At 43.0% G+C, this 23475-nt stretch overlaps 1 protein-coding gene across 1 annotated transcript in view; it reads right to left on the minus strand.

The window, feature by feature from the left end:
* Positions 1-23475, minus strand: part of CLGN (calmegin) — a 94028-nt gene that overhangs the window by 50362 nt on the left and 20191 nt on the right. Inside the window, exons 3-4 of the mRNA XM_073604098.1 lie at positions 22915-22988; positions 8398-8456 (exon numbers count right to left, since the gene is read on the minus strand). Coding sequence (XP_073460199.1) covers positions 8398-8456; positions 22915-22988 — 133 coding nt within the window. The remainder of the gene's footprint in view (positions 1-8397; positions 8457-22914; positions 22989-23475) is intronic.

Raw genomic sequence — 23475 nt, forward strand, 5'->3', positions numbered from 1 at the left:
ATGGTTAGTAAGGTTGAATAAAGACACCAGTCCATCCAGTTCAACCTGAGTGAGTGTGGGTGCGTGTCTACAATTATCCCTATTTATGATACCCATATAGCGCCATCAATTTACGCAGCGCTCCACACATATATCGCACACTCACATCCTCAAGGAGCCCACAATCCAAGGTCCCCAATTCACATATACTAGGGCCAATTTTGGACAGAAGCCAATTAACCTACTAGCATGTCTTTGGAGTGTGGGGGGAAACTGGAGTACCCAGAGAAAACCCACTCAGGCACAGGGAGAACATGCAAACTCCAGGCAGGTAATGTTGTGGTTGGGATACGAACCAGCTTTTTACTGCTAGGTGAGAGTGCTACCCACTACACCACTGTGCAGTTTCTACTTCAATTATTTCCAGCTTCCAGGGGCATCATCATCCAGGTATGGCCCACATAGGTACATTGGTCCAAGCTGGATCAAAGTAACTATGTATAAAATATCCATATCTGGAATTCTTCTTTAAAGTAGATATTTACTGGACTTGAGTTGTTGTAAAAGCAAGACTGGAGTAAAGCAGCGTACAGGCTATTATCTTCTTCTACTGCACCTTTATGTGAAACAGACTCTCCTTGGGGTATAGTACACATATGTGATTAGTTAGTGACAGCCATCTTCATGTTTGGCGGTGTGCTTTATATACTGTATATGTTTATCTGCCACCTGGCAGTTATCTAACCCCAGGGCATTCTCTACTGCAATAGTATATATAGGCAAATCATAAATATATATGTATATATATATATATATATATATATATATATATATATTCACACACCCACACACACACAATAGATATGCATACTGTGTGTATATACTGTATATACAGTACACCCCTCACATTTTTTGTAAACAATTTTATTATATCTTTTCATGTGACAACACTGAAGAAATTGCTACAATGTAAAGTAGTGAGTGTACAGCTTGTATAACAGTGTAAATTTGCTGTCCCCTCAAAATAACTCAACACACAGCCATTAATGTCTAAACCGCTGGCAACAAAAGTGAGTACACCCCTAAGTGAAAATGTCCAAATTGGGTCCAATTAGCCATTTTCCCTCCCCGGTGTCATGTGACTCGTTAGTGTTACATGTCTCAGATGTGAATGGGGGAGCAGGTGTGTTAAATTTGGTGTTATCGCTCTCAGCTCTCATACTTGTCACTGGAAGTTCAACATGGCACCTCATTGCAAAGAACTCTTTGAGGATCTGAAAAAAAATTTTGTTGCTCTACATAAACATGGCCTAGGCTATAAGAAGATTGACAAGACCCTGAAACTGAGCTGCAGCATGGTAGCCAAGACCATACATTGGTTTAACAGGACAAGTTACACTCAATATATGCCGCATATTGCATCAAATTGATCTGCATGGCTATCATCCCAGAAGGAAGCCTCTTCTAAAGATGATGTACAAGAAAGCCCGCAAACAGTTTGCTGAAAACAAGCAGACTAAGGACATGGATTACTGGAACCATGTCCTGTGGTCTGGTGAGACCAAGATACACTTATTTGGTCCAGATGTTGTCAAGAGTGTGTGGCAGCAACCAGATGAGGAGTACAAAGACAAGTGTGTCTTGCCAACACTCAAGCATGGTGGTGGGAGTGTCATGGTCTGGGGCTGCATGAGTGCTGCTGGCATTTGGAAGCTACAGTTCATTAAGGGAACCATGAATACGAAACATGTACTGTGACATACTGAAGCACAGTGGCGTTGCAAGGTGGGGGCGGGGGGTGCGGGCCGCAACCGGGTGACACCCGCCAGAGGGGTGACACCCGTGTATAGCAGAACCGCAGCCGCTGACACCGCCCTCTGCCCTGTGCCTCTTATCTCGCTCAGTCTGTGTCCCCCGTGGAGTGGACTGAAGCTGCCTCCTCCTCTGTTTACATCCAGTGAGGAGGAGGAGCTCCGAGTGACACACACCTCTGTGTGTATACGTCCGCGGCCACACTGTACTGAGGTACTGTACACTCTAAGTAGATTAGTAGATGAGGTAGATGGACATGTGCAGGGGGGGCGCTATGGGAGGGGAGAGGGGTGTTTATACTGATGGGGGTCTGCACTAGGGGGATTCTATACTGATGGGGTCTGCACTAAGGGGGATTCTATACTGATGGGGGCTCTGCACTAGGGGGATTCTATACTGATGGGGGTCTGCACTAGGGGGATTCTATACTGATGGGGGTCTGCACTAAGGGGGATTCTATACTGATGGGGTCTGCACTAAGGGGGACTCTATACTGATGGGGGCTCTGCACTAGGGGCATTCTATACTGATGGGGGTCTGCACTAAGGGGGATTCTATACTGATGGGGTCTGCACTAAGGGGGATTCTATACTGATGGGGGTCTGCACTAAGGGAGATTCTATACTGATGGGGGTCTGCACTAAGAGGGGGTGTCTCTATTGATGGGGGGTCTGCACTAAGGGAGATTCTATACTGATGGGGGGTCTGCACTAAGGGGAGGTTATATACTGATGGGGGTCTGCACTAAGAGGGGGTGTCTATATTGATGGGGGTCTGCACAAAAGGGGGGGTGTCTAAACTGTGGGGGTCTGCACTAAGGGGGGATTCTATACCGATGGGGAGGGTCTGCACTAAGGGGGTGGATTCTACCCTGATGGGGGGTCTGCACTGAGTTTGGAGGTCTATACTGATGGGGGGGGTGTCTGTACTGATGGGGGGGGTCTGCACTGAGGGTGGAGGTCTGTTGTTAGTGAGGGTGATCTATACTGAGGGAGGGGGATCTATACTGCAGGATCTGTACTTAGCGGAGAGGGGTCTGTACTGAGGGGGGACTATATTTGGTGGAGGGCGGGGGGGAGGGGGGTGACACCAATTTTTTCAGCACCGGGTGACACCAACCCTAGTGACGCCACTGCTTAAGCAGAGCATTATCCCCTCCCTTCGGAGACTGGACTGCAGGGCATTATTCCAACATAACGACCCCAAACACACCTCCAAGATGACCACTGCCTAGCTAAAGAAGCTGAGGGTAAAGGTGATGGACTGGCCATGGATGTCTCTAGACCTAAACCCTATTGAGCATCTGTGGGGCATCCTCAAATGGAAGGTGAAGGAGAGAAAGGGCTCCAACATCCACCAGCTCCGTGATGTCGTCATGGAGGAGTGGAAGAGGACTCCAATAGCAACCTGTGAAGCTCTGGTGAACTCCATGCCCAAGAGGGTTAAGGCAGTGCTGGAAAATAATGGTGGCCACACAAAATATTGACATGTTGGGCCCAATTTGGACATTTTCACTTAGGGGTGTACTCACTTTTGTTATTTTGAGGGGACAGCAAATTTACACTGTTATACAAGCTGTACACTAACTTCTTTCATTGTAGCAAAGTGTCATTTCTTCAGTGTCTATAATGAAAATGATTTCAATACAGCACAAGAGTAGCATGCATTGTTAGCATGTGTTACCATGACAGGATTTGTTTTGGTGTGTTGCCATAGTAAGATATAGCTGTAGTTCTGCAGCAAGACATTCTTTAGAGGGGTTATAGTAGCAGCCTGGTAATATAGCAGGATGTGCAAGTGTTTTACTACATGAGACATATATGCATCCATTATAACAATTATAATATTGTCATTATATTATTTCAACAGCAAGATGTTCCTGAGAAAAGATAAATTTGCAGAAACACATTTGCAAAAAAAGAAATTATACATTTCTGCATCTAGTGCACTGCATGTGCATCCCTTCTCCTGTTCTCAGTGTAAAGCTCATCACACACTTTACTATATAATCTTCTATAGATCTATCAATAATTATGCAGTGCAAGAGCCTACCTGACTGCATACAGATTTATTGGATAGTTTTTATATGTCCTAATATCATAGCTCCTAACTGTCCCTGATTTCAAGGGACTGTCCCTGATTTGGAACCAAAGTCCCTCTTTCTTCCTCATTTGTCCCTTATTTTGGTCTGATCTATATAGTTGTAAAAAAAAATGCACTACGTATCTTTCAAAAAGTGTTTCCAAGTGCTAAACCTTTCATCCAATTTCTTAATTGCTACATTTGTAAATTTCAGAATCATTCCACTGCATATTGTATCAGCTGGAGATGCTTCTGAGTAGGGATGAGCCAAACAACCCCCGGTTCACAGCAGAACATGCGAACAGGCAAAAAATTAGTTCGAACACGCGAACACCGTTAAAGTCTATGGGACACGACCATGAATAATCAAAAGTGCTCATTTTAAAGGTTTATATGCAAGTTATTGTCATAAAAAGTGTTTGGGGACCTGGGTCCTGCCCCAGGGGACATGAATCAATGCAAAAAAAAGTTTAAAAAACGTCCGTTTTTTTCGGGAGCAGCGAGTTTATTAATGCTTAAAGTGAAGCAATAAAAGTGAAATATTCCTTTAAATTTCATACCTGGGGGTTGTCTATAGTATGCCTGTAAAGTGGCGCATGTTTCCCGTGTTTACAACAGTCCCTGCACAAAATTACATTTCTAAAGGAAAAAAGTAATTTAAAAGTACTCGCGGCTATAATGAATTGTCGGTCCCGGCAATACACATAAAAGTCATTGAAAAAAATGGCATAGGATCCCCCCACAGTCCATTACCAGGCCCTTTAGTTCTGGTATGAATATTAAGGGGAACCCTGAACCAAAATTTAAAAAAAAAAATTGCGTGGGGGTCCCCACAAATTCCATACTAGGCCCTTCAGGTCTGGTATGGGTATTAAGGAGAACCTGCACCAAAATTTTTTAAAAATGGCGTGGGGGTCCCCCTCAAAATCCATACCAGACCTGGGTCTGGTATGGATTTTAAGGGGATCCCCGTGCCAAAATGAAAAAAAAAATGGAGTGAGGGTCCCCCCAAAAATCCATACCAGACCCTTATTCGAGCATGCAACCTGGCAGGCCACAGGAAAAGAGGAGGGGATGAGAGAGCACCCCCTCCTCCTGAACCGTACCATGCCACAAGCCCTCAACATGGGGAGGGTGCTTTTGGGTAGCCACCCAAATGCACCTTGTCCCCATGTTGATGGGGACAAGGGCCTCATCCCCACAACCCTTGCCCGGTGGTTGTGGGGGTCTGCGGGCGGGGGGCTTATCGGAATCTGGAAGCCCCCTTTAACAAGGGGACCCCCAGATCCCGGCCTTCCCCCGTGTGAAATGGTAATGGGGTACAAATGTACCCCTACCATTTTACAAAAAAGTGTCAAAATGGTAAAAATGACAAGACACGATTTGGGACAAGTCCTTTATTAAAAAATAAAAAAATAAAAATGTCCCACAAAGTCTTCTTTTTCTTCTCTTGCTCCGCCGACGGACCGAAAAAGAAAAAAAAACAAAAAACCCGCACTCCGCCACTGATCCGCCTCCATGGGAGGCACCCGCCGTAATGACTGTCTTCTCAGGTGACAGTTCTTTTATAACTGAGGGCGGGGCTACACGGTGACATCCCCGGGTGACCCCGCCCCCCTCTGACGCATGGGGACATCCCTATGGCTTCCCCGTAGCGTCAGAGGGGGGCAGGGTCACCCAGTTACGTCACGTTGGTCCGTCGGCGGAGCAGGAGAAGAAGAAGAAGACTTTGTGGGACATTTTTTTTTTCTCGTCCCCCCTCTTTTCCTGCAGCCTGCCAGGTTGCGTGCTCGGATAAGGGTCTGGTATGGATTTTTGGGGGGACTCCCACGCCATTTTTTTTTTAAATTTTAGCATGGGGTTCCCCGTAAAATCCATACCAGATCAGGTCTGGTATGGATTTTGAGGGGGACCCCCACACCACTTTAAAAAAAATTTGGCGCAGGGTTCCCCTTAATATCCACACCAGATCTGAAGGGCCTGGTATGGAATTTGGGGGGACCCCAAGCAATTTTTAAAAAAATGTTGGTTCAGGGGTCCCCTTAATATTCATACCAGACCCAAAGGGCCTGGTAATGGACTGTGGGGGAATCCCATGCCATTTTTTTCAATGACTTTTATGTGTATTGTCGGGACCGACAATTCATTATAGCCGTGAGTACTTTTAAATGAATTTTTTTCCTTTAGAAATGTCATTTTGTGCAGGGACTGTTGTAAACACGGGAAACATGTGCCACTTTACAGGCATACTATAGACACCCCCAGGTACGAATTTTTAAGGAATATTTCACTTTTATTGTTTCACTTTAAGCATTATTAAAATCACTGCTCCCGAAAAAACGGCCGTTTTTAGAACTTTTTTTTTTGCATTGGTACATGTCCCCTGGGGCAGGACCCAGGTCCCCAAACACTTTTTATGACAATACCATGCATATAAGCCTTTAAAATTAGCACTTTTGACTTCTCCCATAGACTTTTAAAGGGTGTTCCGCGACTTTCGAATTTGCCGCGAATACCCCAAATTGTTCGCTATTCGGCGAACACCCGATGTTCTAGCCAAACGCAGGATCGGGCTCATCCCTACTTCTGAGATCAAAAGTTAGGGTCTGGCCTTCTGGTTGTTTCCCTATTGCATTGGTAAAAGTTTTACTAGCCGGGGTGACAACCCTACCTGAAGTCCTTCTGACCTACATTTGACTTAATTCTAAGCTGCATCAAGCTACTTTAGAACTCATTCACATGGGCATCTAAAACACTGCGTTTATATGAGTGCAGCATATAGATAATCAATGTTATTCACTTTACTTGTCAGTGGTCATATTGTTATGGCCCATTGGTATATTTTATATATATACACAGTATATACACACTGTATCTCACAAAAGTGAGTACACCCCTTACATTTTTGTAAATATTTTATTACATCTTTTCATGTGACAACACTGAAGAAATTACTCTTTGTTACAATGTAAAGTAGTGAGTGTACAGCTTGTATAACAGTGTAAATTTGCTGTTCCATCAAAATAACTCAACACACAGCCATTGATGTCTAAACCGCTGGCAACAAAAGTGAGTACACCCCTAAGTGAAAATGTCCAAATTGGGCCCAAAGTGTCAATATTTTGTGTGGCCACCATTATTGTCCAGCACTGCCTTAACCCTTTTGGGCATGGAGTTCACTAGAGCTTCACAGGTTGCCACTAGTGTCCTCTTCCACTCCTCCATTACGACATCACGGAGCTGGTGGATGTTGGAGACCTTGAGCTCCTCCACCTTCTGTTTGAGGATGCCCCACAGATGCTTAATAGGGTTTAGGTCCATCACCTTTACCCTCAGCTTCTTTAACAAGGCAGTGGTCATCTTGGAGGTGTGTTTGGGGTCGTTATCTGGTTGGAATACTGCCGTGCGGCCCAGCCTATGAAGGGAGGTGATCATGCTCTGCTTCAGTATGTCACAGTACATGTTGGTATTCATGGTTCCCTCAATGAACTGTAGCTCCCCAGTGCTGGCAGCATTCATGCAGCCCCAGACTATGACACTCCCACCAATATGCTTGACTGTAGGCAAAGACCACTTGTCTTTGTACTCCTCACCTGGTTGCCACCACACACGCCTGACACCATCTGAACCAAATACGTTTATCTTTGTCTCATCAGACCATAGGACATGGTTCCAGTAATCCATGTCCTTAGTTTGCTTGTCTTCAGCAAACTGTTTGCAGGCTTTCTTGTGCATCATCTTTAGAAGAGGCTTCATTCTGGGATGACAGCCATGCAGACCAATTTGATGCATTGTATGGTCTGAGCACTGACCGGCTGACCCCCCACCCCTTCAACCTCTGCAGCGACGCTGGCAGCACTCATATGTCTATTTCCCAAAGACAACCTCTGGATATGACGCTGAGCACGTGCACTCAACTTCTTTGGTCGACCATGGCGAGGTCTGTTCTGAATGGAACCTGTCTTGTTTAACCGCTGTATGGTCTTGGCCACTGTGCTGCAGCTCAATTTCAGGGTCTTGTCAATCGTCTTATAACCTAGGCCATCTTTATGTAGAGCAACAATTCTTTTTTTTTAAGATCCTCAGAGAGTTCTTTGCCATGTTGAACTTCCAATGACCAGTATGAGAGAGTGAGAGCGATACCACCAAATTTAACACACCTGCTCCCCATTCACACCTGAGACCTTGTAATACTAACGAGTCACATGACACCGGGAAGGGAAAATGGCTAATCGGGCCCAATTTGGACATTTTCACTTATACTCATATTTTCACGTGTACTCACTTTTGTTGCCAGCGGTTTAGACATTAATGGCTGTGTGTTGAGTTATTTTGAGGGGACAGCAAATTTACACTGTTATACAAGCTGTACACTCACTACTTTACATTGTAGCAAAGTGTCATTTCTTCAGTGTTGTGACATGAAAATATATAATAAAATATTTACAAAAATGTGAGGGGTGTACTCACTTTTTTGAAATACTGTATAAATATATATACACACACAGACTGTATATATCTTACCATCATATTTGGCAATGTCTTCATCAGTATCTTCCTTCATTGTTCTAGAAAGCACCCACCTGGAATAAAAAAAATGAATACAATTAATAACCTGTGTCTAGACTGCCTACTTTAATTTTTAACTTAAAAAATGAATGAATAAAACAGGACCCCATTATTTTACAAATTTACAGAACTGTGTGAGGACCGGGAACTCACGGAAGCTAACACTTGTCTAGAATACAGAAACAGCATCTCTTCTGGCACATGACAAACTTTTCATAATAAAAGCCCAGGCTTATACTGACATACAGTATATTATAAAGAATATTATAAAGGACAGTATAATAGTGACATGAATCCTGTCATATAAAAGTCAGTTTAACTGTAAAGTACTAATATATGCATTGCATATGGAAAGTTATATTCCTTGTTTCACAGGTTCCAGGGCTAGGATACATCCCTCCAGGACTACCATCTAAAGATGATCTGATCGGTGGAGTAACCATCAGCAGCAGTCTAAGTAGGCCGACAGGGCCATACATAAAGGGGTGGAAATTGTATTAAAATACCATCTGAAGGAATAATCAACTATTGTTGACAGTGCAGATTGAAATACATACTGGAGATTTCATAAAGGCTGTCATAGACACCCCTTACTATTGCATTGGGATGCAGCATCAAAAGTGTCAATGCTTGCACCCAATTCATGTACCTGCTACTGGAGATGTAAGGATTGCAGTGATCTTTCCGATTTTGATATATTGCACCAGTGACCACCTAGATGCTTTATGTATGATGCTTGTTAAAGTACAGTGCTACTCAAGAACTTTTAATATGTAGGTCTTTTATCTGTTTATAGCTCAATAATAATAAAACCGTATTAATCTATGAAAAGCAATATTGTTTTTGGGCATTGTGTAGTGGATCAGAAAGAATTTCCAGTGTATGGATTGATGATATATGCAAATATTGACCTTCTTATAATTTGGGGTTTGAAGCTACCGGGCATTCCTCTGATCATTGTGAGCTGTGGTGGATCAGAAAGGATTTCCAGTGTATGGATAGATGATATATGCGCATATTAACCTGCCTATAATTTGAGGGTCACATCTACCGAGCATTCCTCTGATCATTGTGAGCTGTGGTGGATTAGGAAGGATTTCCAGTGAATGGACAGAGGACATATGCACATATTGGCAGTGGCGGCCCGTGCATTGTGGGCGCATGGGCGCCACCCCCCCCCCCTTACACTTCCACCGCCCTCCCTATCCATGTGCCCAGCACTTTTAAGGACGCCGGACACATGAATTACTATAGTGGGGATAGGCAGGGGGTGTGTATTTTGAAGCATGTGATTAGAGCCAGAGGCTCTAATAGGTTTCAAAATAGGGTGGGCTCGGGGCACAGAGCACTGCGTCCCGATCCCACCCAGTTGTGTGACATAGCAAATTAATTTTCGCTATTTTATTTATTTATTTATTTATTTCAGGTACTTATATAGCGCCGTCAATTTACGCAGCGCTTTACATATATATATTATACATTCACATCAGTCCCTATACCCTCAAGGAGCTTACAATCTAAGGTCCCTAACTCACATTCACACCTATACTAGGGCTGATTTAGACAGGATCCAGTTAACCTACCAGCATGTCTTTGGAGTGTGGGAGGAAACCGGAGTACCCGGAGGAAACCCACGCAGACACAGGGAGAACATGCAAACTCCAGGCAGGTAGTGTCGTGGTCGGGATTCGAACCAGCGACCCTTCTTACTGCTAGGCGAGAGTGCTACCCACTGCGCCACTGTGCCGCTATTTTCACACTAACCTTCCTTCCCACCAATCAGGAGGCAGGGCTGTGAGACCTGTTCACTGATTGGCCAAAGCATCAGGCGATCCCATTCGATGCCTAGCGGCGCTTTGGCGGAAGTGGAGGCACGGCGGAGGAAGTGTGGGAGCCGGAGAGGACAACAGAGCCGCTGCTTCAGGAGCCACAGAGGAGGAGGAGAGCGAGCCCTGCCACACAGGAGGAGGAGAGCGAGCCCCGCCACAGAGGAGGAGGAGAGCGAGCCCCGCCACAGAGGAGGAGGAGAGCGAGCCCCGCCACAGAGGAGGAGGAGAGCGAGCCCCGCCACAGAGGAGGAGAGCGAGCCCCGCCACAGAGGAGGAGAGCGAGCCCCGCCACAGAGGAGGAGGAGAGTTCTCTGGTTCTCTGGCGCATTCAGCCTTTAGTTACAGCACCTTCCTGTGCCGCTCCACCCCTGGCCTCTAGATAGGGGATCTCCTGTCCCTCCAGCTCTCTCACTCCCTAGAGACTTACAGACTCTCCCTGGACTCGCGTAGTTGCCTCAGCTCTCCCAGACTCTCTCAACTGTCTATCGGCCTCCTGGACCAATGTCATGTTTCCTTGATGGCCTCTCTACCTTACTTTCTCCCCTCTGAAATACCCACTATCATTCTTGGTGAATTTAACTTCCCCATTAATGTTAACATCTCAACTTTTCAACTGGACCTCATCTTTTGACCTAACACAATGGACACAGTCCTCCGCTCACTCTGATGGTAACATCTTTGACCTTTTCTCCCATCTTTGCACCCCTGGCAACCTCACTAACATCCCCTTTCCTCTCTCTGATCACAACCTAATCACTTTCACAGTGTCCCTGTCTTCAACCACCTATCTCTCCAAGCATCAAACAATTACTCAAAAAATCCTTGGCCACTTTAATCCTCCTTTTTTCTACTCTGCAGCAAACTACCTCTATGCCAAAATCTCACCCTTGTCCTGCCATGACCATTTCTGTCTACAACAGTTCACTGTCATCCACACTGGACTCATTTGCTCCTCTCACTACATGAAGTATCAAGCCCCGACCATTACAACCGAGGCAGACTGATAACACCACAAATTATTAGAAGACATAGCTGTGCACCGGAGCGATTGTGGCGTAAAACCAAATCCTAGCAAACTTTTACCCCATATAAATCTGCCTTCCTAAAATACAATTCCTCCCTCCATGCTGCCAAACAAGCCTGCTTTGTCACTTCTCTGTCAGTCCTTGTCATCTCTTCTCAATTTTAACTGTCTAATCTCTCCACCACCACCTCCACCCAGTAACTAACCCACTGCTTACAAGATTGCTAATAACTTCAAAAACAAGATTGATGCAATTTTCAGGGACATCTCCACTGCACAAATATCTATGCCACTTAACATAGCCTGTACAAAACCACATTCAATACTTTCCTCTTTTGACCTTGCTACTACCAAAGAGATTTATAAACAACTTGTAGACAAACGAACCTCCTTCTACAAATTCAAGCGCTTGGGGATTAGGTGAAACTACCACAAATAGTAAAACTGAAGCAGCTACCACATATGCCTGCCAATGGCAAGCAAATTCAATTTAAAACAAAAACATTCATCAAGGCAGCGCTACATACAATCCTACTATTACGGGTGTGCTGTCATGCAAGTGCATATAAAATTTAAAGTCCAAAAATAATCGTTGCAGATGTGATCACTTCACTTAAGATTTAAATAGAGTCCAACAAAGAACGCACGCCGGATCGCCATCTTAGAAACACGGAAGTACACTTTCCACACACCGCAATGGCTTGTGGGCTGGACTCTTACGATGGGGGTCATATTATCTTTATATTGAGGAGGGCAACAGTGGTGGGACACCCCAGATAATGTCCTGTAGAGACGAAACGCGTCGGGACGATCCTCACTGTTGCTTCTATTGATTTTATATCAGCGCTGTCTTTTATCTTCAATCATGTGAGTGTCATTCACTTTTTTTATTAAATCAAAGTTTTTACGGAATTACACTATGGTCCTCTTTTGCTTTCTTCTTTAATAATACTACTATATACCTGTGGATATCTGAGCTCTGGTTTGCCGGTTGTACTACATCCTCAGCGGTCCCAACTTGGCGGTCTTAGGAGAGAATACCTACCTGTGGATATTGGGTCAGAGTCTGTTCTACTGTTTATTAAAGCTTGTTTGACACGCAGTGCGTATGCCCTGACATGTTCAAACTATCCGGTAAGCCTCCCTTTTAACAGGTGGTGGTTTTTTCACTGTTTGATATATGCACCAGGTTCAAGATTCACCTTTAATTTTATCCAGACGAGGAATATATTTACGGACACTTATTTCAGTTTTTTCTGCTTTTTTGTAACTTTCGTATGAGATTTACGAGATATATTCAGACAGAGAATATATACACAATTATGATTATGTTTAGATATATTTAATATGATTATGTATATTGGTATATTTATTTTATATAGTTTCTGGGTGGTTTAATTCACTTATTCACATTGCACTAGGCATAAATGGTGTGTCAGCTGCTGGTTTTAGGAGCAACGCAGAATTAATTTGTTTTCTATTTTTCAAGATAGAGTGCTTGATTACGTCCTAGATATAACCATTCCACCATCACCTCCACATGTGTAAAAAATCCCCCTGTGAATCACACTCTTGCCGGACTGTGCTAGAAACAGGCACAGAAAACAAAATCTTATGTTCGATCCTCTCACTGGATAATTGATCACAAATCCTGTTGCAGCGGGAGGACGGGTCACCCACTAATGAGCTTCTCTGCTGCCACTTCCAGTAATGTCCTAAGAGATTGCCAAACTTTTCTCAGAAGTACACCTTACCCGCTGTTCGCTGGATTCTGTTCCCTCACAACTACTACGGTCACCTTCTTCATCTATCCTATGCTCCCTCACTCACATCTTCAATCTCTCCCTCTCTAAAACATGTGCTGATCACCTCCATACCTAAAAAGACCTCACTGGACCCCACCAGCCTAAACAACTTAAGACCCATGTCCTTGCTACCGCTTACCTCTAAACATTTAGAACGCTTAGTCTACAACCGTATGATCTCCTACCTCACTGATAACAACCTTCTTGACCATCCCCTCCTCCTCAAAAAAATCTACTCTCTTGGCCTTCAAGACTTTGCTCTTTCCTGGTTCTCTGCCTCCCTATTTCTCTGTCTCCTCCAATCCACTTTTTCTTTCTGTAGGGGTTCCCCAAGGTTCTCTCCTCAGACCCCTCCCACAGCTTCTAGTATCATCTCCATGCTTTTGAAATGCAAATCTATCTCTCTACTCCCCAACTCACGCCTTCAGTCTCCTCTCATAATACTAATTTTTCAACTGACATATCAGCATAGATGTTGCACCACTTCCTCAAACTTAGTCTTTCTAAAATTGAGCTCATAATATTCCCTCTGGCCCATGCCACCTCCCCTGACATCTCCATCAAGATCATTAATGCAACTATCAATCCCTCCCCTCATGCCAGGGTGCTAGGTGTAATCCTACATTCTGACCTGTCATTTCAGCTCCAAATCCAATCACTGTCCAAATCTTATAGATTTCACCTCCGTGACATCTCCAGAATACGGCCCTTTAAGGCCAATGAAACCAATATTGAAACATATTTATTACCCTGTTATCTCTCGCCTTGACTATTGTAATTTCCTCCTCATAGGCCTACCTCTTCACAGAGACTCATCCACCTTACCAACCACTCAGTGTCTGCCACCACTCTCTGCCAATCCCTTTACTGGCTTCCCATTGCCCAGTGAATAAAATTCACAATCTTAACAACATACAAAGCCAAATACAATCCTGCCCCAAACTACATTACCAATCTTGTCTCCAAATATCACCCAAACTGTCCTCTCTGCTCCTCCCAAGACCTCCTGATCTCTACATCCCTTGTCATTTCCTCCCACGCTTGTTTCCAGGACTTCTCCAAAGCCTCTCACATCATTTGGAACTCCCTACTCCAATCTGCCTGGCCATCTCCTACTCTGTCCACTTTTAGGCAATCCCTGAAAACACATCTCTTCAGGGAAGCCTATCCTGCAATCAGCTAACAACTTTTATTTCTCTCATCATTTCAACCCTCACAGTTATTACCTTTTGTTCCACTAGCTCCTCTTTTATCAGATTGTAAGCTCCCAGGTGCAAGGTCCTCCTAACTGTTAGAGAAATTATACTTTAAATGTCAGTTATGAAAGACGCCATTTTGTTTATCATGGCCTAGAAATAAACTATAGATAATATGGAGTCAGCAATATATAGACTCAGTAATATAAAATGCTTAGATCTGCAGTTTTGCATATATCCTGTATTTTTGTGTTGACTTGGGGAGTTTTCAAGTCAGTATCCTGTAACCATTGTTAGATGAAGATAAAGTCTGTAACAGACACTTCCACCTTTCCTGTTGCGTCCAGAATAAAGTTGAAAATACATGAGACTGGGCATGTTTTAAGACAGGAAAGGGGGGTGTCCAGGGCTTATAAAAAAGACATGTACCACAGTATTCTCTTCAGAAATGACGATGACAGCATGAACATGTAATGCAATTCATTTCTCTTGCATATGCAATAAATATTACCTTGATGCCCGAGGACGGTCTGAGACGGTGAATTATTTCCCTAACAATTTGGTCCTTCGAGCCGGGAGTCCGATTTCCCCCGAGACGCACTGGCCAACTCAGTGACCGATGACCGTACGGCAAAACTGTAAGTCCTCCGTCTTAAATTAGACGTTAAAAAGAGGCTGAACTAGTGCCTCCCGGGCAGCGACTTACCGGATCAGCACAAGAGACTGCTCTCGGGACAAGGTAAGATTTTTATTTTTATTTTATTATTAACCTTTTGTGTTAGACTTGATTAGGAATTTGATGAATAAGGGATTTGAATATATACATACAATATAGAGATTGATCGAATGTTTATCTGTTTCTGTCCTATCTGCTTTACTCTTGTTGAGGGGAAATAAGTGGTCACGTATTCCCCGTACAGATCCGTCTGTGGCCATCCTGGATGGGCAGACCTAGTGACTAGCCCGCGTTTTGGGAAGACGCGCTCAGGGCGACCTGGCAGCAGTCGAGCACTGCGGGTGTTCTCTCTTGTGTGTTCTTGTTTGTTTCTTCTGGTTAATTGTCATTTGATATAGGGGTATGGTCCCATACTAATATCCGGGTGCAGATAAAGGAAATTTGTCGATTGGATCTTAGATCCAGACAGCCTTGTAAACTGCAGAAAATCCCTTGGGGACACATAAATACTCCTAGATCAAAACCTAAAGAACCCCCCGTTGATACAAGGGTGTGGCCCGATTTTCCAGGCATATAAATACCCTTGGATCAAAAATACTTCCAGATAAAGAACCCCCCCCCCGATACAAGGGTGTGGCCTGATAGATTTCCAGGTAACAGAGGACATTTGGCGGACCACAGTGTTCATGCCAGCCTCTAATGTTGTATTAATCCTGAGCAGGCACATAAATACCCTTGGATCAAGGACTGAAATATTAAATGTTTTGATAGGATGAAAGAACAGTCGGGAGAATTAAGTCTCCTTGTAATTCTGTAAATGCTCTCTACAAGTTAGTGAAGTAACGATGAAAGAACAGTCAGGAGAACTCAGTCTCCTCGTAATTCTGTAATTCTCTAAGACACCAGTGTTTTAGCAATACACAAGATCAGTAATCTAGAAGTGATATATCACGACTAGAAAGTCTGTGAGTGATTGCAAGTGATAAGATACTGTGTGCGTGTGTTGTGTCATTGTGAGAAGACATTAACAAAAAAAGAGCTCCGTGTGCACGATAAACAAAGTAGTTATGATCCATGGAAAATCTGTTAGTATGAATGAAGATGTTAAGTATATGTGTAGTCTAGACAAAGAAAATGTGACACTTCTTAAAATGTGGAAAACAAAGTATGATTTTGATGCGTTTTTAAATAAGGATTATTGTGTAATACTGTGTATTACACAATAAAAATGATGCCGGCATGAAAATAAGAAAACAGAAGAAATTAGGCCTTCCCCAGGCAAAGAAATGGCTTGAGGAGGCTAACCATAGTTTAAATTCAGAAAACCATAAAAAGACTATGTTTTTGAACAAAGAGGAGGACAATAATATGACCGTCCTCTGAAGTTTAGTTCAGCAAGTATTGACTGAACAAAATGTAACAAACCAAATGCAACCTGACTCTTCACTGTTTGTTGTTCCCCCGTGGTCACCTGGGTCACCCGCAGATGCAACCGATTCTCCTATGGCTGCAGCTAAACCCCCTCTCAAGATGACTCTTGCTGTCCAGAGGAGTCCACAAGGGACCCCCTTTACAGCAACTGTTACAAAATTTTTCGGGGACCTGGTGAACCAATTGATATCCCCCTCAGCAGGGGAACAAACAGAATGTGGAGAGGAAGAGTTTCCACTAATTGAAGTTCCCAAACCTAGGGCAGGACAAAATGTAGGAGGTATAGTAGTCCCCAACACTATGATGGTATATCACCCCTGGACCCCTGAGGATGTTAAAAAAACTACTGAAGGGGTACCACATCCCAAGGTCAGCATAGCTCAAATCAGGGATGGTATCATGGGAATGATTGCTAACTATCATCTTATTGGGAGGGAAATAGAGCAGGTCATCAGACAGATCCTGGGTCCTGACAGGCATCATGTAGTGGGAGATTGGAGTGGATTAAACAATCAGGGAGTTGTGTTGCCTCATGATGATGCAGCACTTGAAAACAGGAGAAATGCTCTTATAACAAGGATAGAGAATAGATGGATATGTCGAGCCGACTGGTCCATTATAAATCAGTGTGTGCAGGGAGAAGAGGAAACAGTGGACAATTTCATTGTTAGGATGATGGAGATTTTCAATAATCACTCAGGAATAGAAGTCCCAGTAAATCAAGTAAACGATAGCCCATATGAGCAACAGCTAAAGGATGCAATCTTGAAGGGGCTGTTTGCCCCTATATCAAGTTTGTTACCAAACACATGACCAACCATAGGATCTGCAGACTTCAGGAGCTGATTGAGTATGCGAGGCATGCTGAGCGGCACTTCCAATCAAAAAAGAGAGTAAAGAAAGGGAAAGTGTTTATGTAGGTGAAGGTAATGATGTGTATGTCATTGAGAAGGAGAACAGAGGGATGAGAAACACCTGAACAAGGCCCCGCATTCAGGACTATGAGAAAAAAAAAAAAAGAAGAGAGGGGAGTGTTTCCTGTGAGGTAAAAGAGGTCATTTCGTAAAAGAATGTAGGTCAAACAGAGAGGAAGAAGCATGACTAGAAGATGTTAGTATGTCTGCAGAGAGAGAGATACAGAAGAAAATGATGAGAAAGAATCTGAAATTTTGGATGTATGCACTGTTGAAACTTGTTTGCATGCTAAAGTCAAGTCAGAAATAACCTTTGGTTGTGAAGGGTAGATGGCTAACATTTCTCTGTGATACTGGGGCTTGTAGGACCCTAATACATGGATATGAAAAAGGTAAAGAAAAAGGTGTAGTATATGTAAAATCTGCATAATGGGTTGATGCACGAGGAGGTCATGTCTGAAGGCCTTACTGTGGAAGATCCACAGACAGGTAAAAAGGATCAGTGTAAAATTGTCATTTTGACTAAATGTCCTGTTAATTTGTTGGGTAGAGACATGTTGCACGCTCTTGATATTTCTGTCGTACCAGTGGAGGGAGGTCTCAGAGCCCATCAGCTGTGTGAAAAACAAATCACAGCCGTGGATAATGAGCCCTGATACTGGTACAGCCTGGAATTTGCAAACTGAGGGATTAAATATACCCAAAACCCTGGCAGAAATAATTGACAAAGAGTCTGTGAGGAAAAGGTATAAGGTCCAGACAAACCTCTATTGCGCCATGTACTACAGAAAGATCTCTGGGCCTGATAAGTCCTATGAGAAACAGTTAATGAGTCTCACTAACACTGAAGTTCTCTTAAAATGTCTGTACTGTGATAAGGAAGGAAATAGCGTGGCTACTTGTCTCCTACCACAGCCTATTCTGCAAATATACAGGCAGGATACTGTCCTTGTGTTTCGGTCACCCAGAATGCCAAGGTATCATGGCATGAGCTAGGAGAATTTATCACGAACTGGGTCCAACTGACAGATGAGAAACTAAAATCCAGAGGGATTCAGAGGTATAGGAGGCATAAGGGAGAGAAAGATGGATGGAGACTCGTGCAGGATTTACAGGCAGTCAATAGGGCCGTATTACCGAGGGCCCCGGTGGTCCCAGACATGCATGTACTCCTGAACAAGCTCTACCCAGAGAATGAGGTATTTTATGTTATCGATAACAGTAATCCTTCTTTTCCATTCCCTTACACAAAGACAGTCAGTTCTGGGTTGCATTTATGTACACGGAAAAAAAAAAAGAGGTACACATACACTAGGTTATCCCAGGGATATTGTGAAAGTCCAACTACCTTCTCACAAAGAATGTCCAATAATTTGTCTCGGTTTGTACCTCCCAGTGTGAGTTAAATTCTCTTGTATGTGGATGACATTCTGGTAGTAATGTATGTAAAATTACCATGGTTCTGATGCATTTCCTCACAGACCAAGGTCAAAAGGTCAGCAAAGACAAATTACAACTGTGGAAAGAAAAGGTGAAATACCTGGGTTACATTTTATCTCAAGAAGGTAGACTTTTGCATGAGATCCGAAAAGAGGCCATCCTTCAAGTCCCCAAATCACATACCAAAAAATAAATGATGTCATTTCTTGGCATGGCAAATGTCTGTAGAGCATGGATAGCAAATTATGCTACGGAGGTGGAGCCTCTTTCTGATCTCATCTATGGTTCACTAATGGCTGCAAAAGATTCCATTCAGTGGAATGTGCAAGCAGAGGATGCATTTACGAAGGTAAAGCACCTCATTGTGGGTTATGCTTAGCCTTCCTAATTACAGTAAAACCTTTTAGCAGACTGTAGATTGTAAGGAAGGATCTCACGGATGTTCCCTTTCTAGATGCTGACATTACCTTTTGTGTTGATGGATCTTGTAAAAAGGACGATAAAGGGGTACATCAAACGGCATACGCTATAGTAACACATGACCAGGTCATTGAAGCCAGACCCCTTCCCAGTTCCTACTCTACACAACAAGCTGAAATTATTGCCCTATCCAGGGCCTGTAGTCTAGGGGAAGGGAAGAAAATAAATATTTATACAGACAACCAATACGCTTTTTCTACTATACACATATTTGCCCAGCAATGGAAAAATAGGGGTATGATTACGTCCACAGGTAAACCAATCTCACATAGAGATCTTATCCTTGCCCTTCTAGAAAATGTACAGAAACCAACACAAGTGGCTATTTGTAAATGTACAGCACACAGAAAGGGAACAGATCCAATTACTCTAGGAAATGCACTAACAGACAAAGACCGCAAGGGAAGCTGCTACAGGACTGCAAAAAAACACACATATACTATACTATAAAGGAGGGATGGTGCAGGTGATCAACAAGGTGTTCACAACATATGGGTTTACGAACGACTCTAGAAATTTTTGCCTCACATGTCCGCTTTGTACCAGATACCATGCTCAAGGTGCCCTAAGACCCTTAAGAGGTCATTTCCCACAACCCTCTTATCCCTTTCACACGATATGCATGGATTTTATGATTATTGTTGTTTATAAAGTGGGCGGAAGCTTTTCCTATGACACACCCAAATGGGCAGTCAGTAGCCAAAGTACTTATTAAAGAGGTGATTCCACTTCATGGGATCCCCTCTGTGATTTACAGTGACAATGGCTCCCATTTTGTAAACCGAAAAATACAACAAATTGGTAAATGGTACAATATTGACCTAAAAAAACCACTGTGTCTACCACCCACAATCTGTGGGCACAGTGGAGAGACACAATGGTACCTTAAAGAGTAAACTAAGAAAATTGTTGAAGGAAACAGGGAAAAATAAATGGGTTTAGTGTTTGCCAATGGCATTGTTGAGTATAAGAATTACCCCTACTGCTAAAGGACTAACACCGTATGAAATGCTGTATGGTAAACCTTATTATATTCCACAACTAGCCACCGTTCCTCTCCCTAAAGAGGAAATAGACTTGACTTGTATAATAAGAATGTTTTCATAAAATATAACTGGGTCAGAATGTGTAAATGAGAAAAAGAGCTACCCAAAGACTAAAATGCAAAGTATACCTCCATCAGTACAAGCATTACCAGGAAATTTTACTTGTTTCTCTAACAATGACAGTAATGGTACAAATGTTGGCACCCTATCCCCTGAATACTGTGCAACTACAACCCTTACTACAGACATTAAGTATGAACTAAAATGGTTTCAGGAACAAAAACAGCAATTGGCTGATGTTTAGTGTTTGTGTGGAGATAAGAGACTAAGGCCCAGACTACCACCTAGATGGGAGGGTAGTTGTGCCCTTACCCGATTGCTGCTTGCCTTTTATATAGTTCCTATGAGTGATAAATCAATGAAACTACCAGGTAAATACTTTTTTAAAGGAATTAAGTGAGAAACACCACAAGGATCATTTGACAACCGAGTGTATATAGACGAAATAGGTGTTCCACGAGGAGTTCCAGATGAAATTAAAGCGCAGAATCAAATAACAGCAGGACTCACCTCACTCTTCATATGAGTCCAGCCCAACAAGAACATCGACTGGATAAACTACATCTACTACAACCAGCAGAGGTTTGTGAATTACATCAGAGATGCTATCAAAGGCATAGCAGCACATTGGACGCCACCTCTTTGACAGCGTGGCAGAACCGTATAGCGTTGGATATGTTGCTGGCAGAAAGGGGCGGGGTATGCAAAATGTTCGGCACCTTCTGCTGCACTTTTATTCCAAACAATACGGCACCTGATGGAAGTATCACCAAGGCCTTATAAGGCCTACAAATGCTATCTGAAGAATTAGCTGAGAACTCTGGTGTAGAGAACCCCCTGACGAGACTTTTCGAAAAATGGTTTGGTAAATGGGGTGATCTTGCAAAAAGTTTGCTTATCTCTATTGTCATGGCAGCCGCAGTTCTTACATTGTGTGGATGTTGCTGCATTTCCTGTATTAGGGGAATTCTTCAAAGACTGATTGACACATCTTTAACAAAAACTATGCCCCTCCAGAGCGACACGGAACTATACTCGGAACCTGATGATGAATTTACAACTCTCGCTAAGGACACATCTGTCTAAATGATAATACCTGGTAAAATAAAATAACCTGGATATTTGAAGTATTGACATTATGAGTATAAAAGGGGGGAGATGTTAGAGAAATTATACTTTAAATGTCAGTTATGAAAGACGCCATTTTGTTTATCATGGCCTAGAAATAAACTATAGATAATATGGAGTCAGCAATATATAGACTCAGTAATATAAAATGCTTAGATCTGCAGTTTTGCATATATCCTGTATTTTTGTGTTGACTTGGGGAGTTTTCAAGTCAGTATCCTGTAACCATTGTTAGATGAAGATAAAGTCTGTAACAGATAGTTCCACCTTTCCTGTTGCGTCCAGAATAAAGTTGAAAATACATGAGACTGGGCATGTTTTAAGACAGGAAAGGGGGGTGTCCAGGGCTTATAAAAAAGACATGTACCACAGTATTCTCTTCAGAAATGACGATGACAGCATGAACATGTAATGCAATTCATTTCTCTTGCATATGCAATAAATATTACCTTGATGCCCGAGGACGGTCTGAGACGGTGAATTATTTCCCTAACACTAACCCTCTTGTATTGAATTGTATTGTTGCTGTATCGTCTCCCTTTATATTGTAAAGCAATGCAGAAACTGTTGGCGCTATATAAATCCTGTATAATAATAATAATAAAAGCTGTCTCCACTTTCTCAATCCTGCAGGTAAGGAATCTCTCCAACATGGAGTGCAGTCTCTCAAGGGTGCAGCCTCTCTAAATGTGAACTGTCTCCTGGCTGGAGCACACAGCTCTCTCGTGACAGGGCCACTGAGCTATACCCAGGCCTTTCTTAGAATGAGCATGCACACCTGCGCACTCACACAACCTGCAAGTCTCCAGTAAGACCTGGACACAGGATTAAAGTCTTCATCCTGCCCAAGACATTTTGAAGCCTTCAAGCTCCAGACCCTGATCTGGAATCACAAAACCCAGAGGATACTGAGAGGCCAGTCTTCCCCACTTAAACAATGCACTGGAGCTTCACACTCTGCATTAGTGCGAACCCTGAGTCACTTTTCTCTATATTAACGGGGTGGCAGGGCTTAGCATGTACCATGTTTTTTTTCACTTTTTTAATTCTTGATTACACATCATTGCTCAAGACTGGCTTCCTAATAGTGGCAATTGTGGACCATATCTGCACAATGTGTATCAGCACAGATGCTTGTAGCAGTGGCATGCATGCGGGGCCAAAGGGTGCAGGCATCCAGGGACAGGACAGACACAGACTGCCATCAGGCAAGCCTCTTAGCCATTCTGCTGCAGCTGCTCAATGGCCAATTGTCTTTAGCGGACGGCCGCTGGGCAACCCGCCATCTGACACACTGACATCAAAATATGAAGAATCTGAACAGAACAGGACAGTCATGAAATGCAGTAATATGTTAAATCTTATATGAGATTTTAGTCTCTGAGCTTAACTTTAACTGTAAATTATATACTTAGGGGTGGTTGCTTCTACCAGTACACATACCCATTCAGCGTTCCATCATCAAATGTCTCTGTAAAAAATACATCGCCGCTAGGAACAGGTGTCTGGTATGGAACCTATTATAAAAGAAAACAAGGATCAGATAACATCAGATATGCCATGTCTATTAGAGAAGGAAGCATGATAAGAAACAGCATGAAAGTTTTTTTTTTCTGACAATCAATATTCTGTTATTCTGTATAGATTAAAAGCAATGTGCACAATAGATTAAAAAAATATATTTTTTACTGATGCAAAGCACACACTAATTCAGTGCTAATATAAATATTAGTAGTTAATTAAAGTGAAGGTAAACCATTGTGCTCAGTCACATCGTTCAGAATCTTTAATCAAAAAAGCTTGGCATCAGTTGAATGTCCCCAGTCATTGAGGACAAACCTGAAAAAAGATAATCTAAAATCTCTGTTTATATTAGAAAATAATTCTGAACCAGAGCAAACCAGCTGTAAGCACACAATATAATTGGAATAGCCCAGGCCACAGCTATGCATGGACTTTGATATAGGCCCCTTGCACACAGGGGGATCTAGCTGCTGTGTGTCC

Source organism: Aquarana catesbeiana, linkage group LG01 (genome assembly GCF_042186555.1).
Source record: "Aquarana catesbeiana isolate 2022-GZ linkage group LG01, ASM4218655v1, whole genome shotgun sequence".
In the NCBI taxonomy this organism is placed as follows: Eukaryota; Metazoa; Chordata; class Amphibia; order Anura; family Ranidae; genus Aquarana; species Aquarana catesbeiana.